This window comes from Trichechus manatus, unplaced genomic scaffold (genome assembly GCF_000243295.1).
Source record: "Trichechus manatus latirostris isolate Lorelei unplaced genomic scaffold, TriManLat1.0 scaffold00165, whole genome shotgun sequence".
NCBI lineage: Eukaryota > Metazoa > Chordata > Mammalia > Sirenia > Trichechidae > Trichechus > Trichechus manatus.
The window spans coordinates 2,609,478-2,611,005 of NW_004444101.1; the positions used below are offsets into that span (position 1 = coordinate 2,609,478).

Below are 1,528 nucleotides of genomic sequence, written 5' to 3' on the forward strand. Positions count from 1 at the left end.
CCCCCCTCGTTTCCCTCACAGTCTCCCTCCCAGCCTCACCTGGCAGCAGGGTGTGGTCATCGCTGGTCCTTCCCTGAGCCTTGCCTCTCCCCCTCCCAGGCTGGCTTGGGTGCCATCATGTCCCCAGTGCACACTGATGCTTGACTGTTGCATTTCCCTGTCTTCTCTGGCACACAGCGTCCTTGCCCAGCGTGTGGCGGCTGGCGTGTGGTGGTCACTCAGTGCGTGCTTGTGGAACGAGCAAATGCCTGAGGTGGCTGTGAGGTCCCTGATGGGAGGCGCTCAGAGGCCCGGTGCCCGCTGGGGGGCTGGAGGACGAGTTGCTGCATTCGAGGGGCTCGACTCAGATCATCTCGCAAAGCCCTCGGGTGCTGGGTGCTGGGTTCTGTTTGCGTGTGCAGTAGTTTTAGATTGTACACGTCAGTGTTACTGTCCTTGACAGTTTGGGTGGAATGGAATCGTGGTTCAGTTAGCGGGGTGGAGCCTACTGTTAATGACGCTTGGAGTTCTGGAAGGTGATAGTTACCGGGAGATACTATTCTTTGTCCGTGATAATACAATTTTCTTTTAATACTTTGTGCCTTGACCATCACTAGTAGACAAAGGGAGGTGTGCTGAGGTCCGTTTGCATGTCGGCATTCCTGTTTGCTCTGTCTGCTGACCTCCCTCTCACCCTGCACTTTGTTGTTTCTTTACGCTCTGACAATAAGCTCTCCAGTGAGGACGCCGTGAAGAGAGTTCTGGCTGGAGAGAGGGGCGACAGGAAAGGGAGGTCGTGGAAACCCCAGGACCTGGATAATAGGAACGCTGAAGAAGAGGTGCCCGGGAGTCATAAGAGCAAAGAGGTGAACGTCAACCTTCCTCTCATCCTTGAGGAGGGAACAGCTTGTCTTCTTGTAGTTCAGGTGAAAACATTTATCAGTGATATTACCATTTTTCTTTTTTTTTTTAGGATAGAAGAAACTCTGAAATAAAAGAGAGAAGTCCAAGCAAAGATCAGAAACAGAAAGAAGAGTTGAGAGAAGAAAGCAAACCACGAGAGAAGGAAAAGGTGAAAACCAGGGAGGATGAGGGCGACAGACGGAAGGATCTCGAGAGGGACAAGCACCGAGAAGGAGAACGAGACAAGAGTAAGAACAGGGCCAAGCAAGAGCGAGCGCAAGACAAGGACCGAGGCAACAAAGACCGGGACAGGGAGGCGGAACGTGAGACGCAGAGGGAGCGTAAGACCCAGGGAGGACGGGAGAAAGAGAGGCTGAAAGAGCGAGACAAGGGCAGAGAGCGAGACAGGGACAGACTGAGAGTGAAGAACGGGGAGCACTCCAGGGACCCCGACAGGGAGAAGAGCAGAGAGCATGAGAAGCTGGAGAAAAAGGTAAAGTCTTCTCTGGAGAACATCTGCCGTTAACTTAGGAAGCGTTCGTGTTGCTTCGCCAAAGCGATTTGTTTTTCTTTTTTCTTTTTTTATATTTTATTGTACTTCAGGTGAAGGCATACAGAACAAATAGTTTCTCATGAAACAGTAGTA

General features: G+C 51.6%; 1 protein-coding gene across 2 annotated transcripts in view; it reads left to right on the forward strand.

Annotated features, from left to right (window-relative positions):
* The window catches only part of TRAF3IP1 (TRAF3 interacting protein 1), a 77,753-nt gene that overhangs the window by 9,277 nt on the left and 66,948 nt on the right, over positions 1 to 1,528 (forward strand). For both annotated transcript variants that reach the window (XM_004386468.2, XM_004386469.2), the window contains exons 4-5: positions 711 to 845; positions 953 to 1,375. In XM_004386468.2, the coding sequence (XP_004386525.1) occupies positions 711 to 845; positions 953 to 1,375 (558 nt within the window). The remainder of the gene's footprint in view (positions 1 to 710; positions 846 to 952; positions 1,376 to 1,528) is intronic.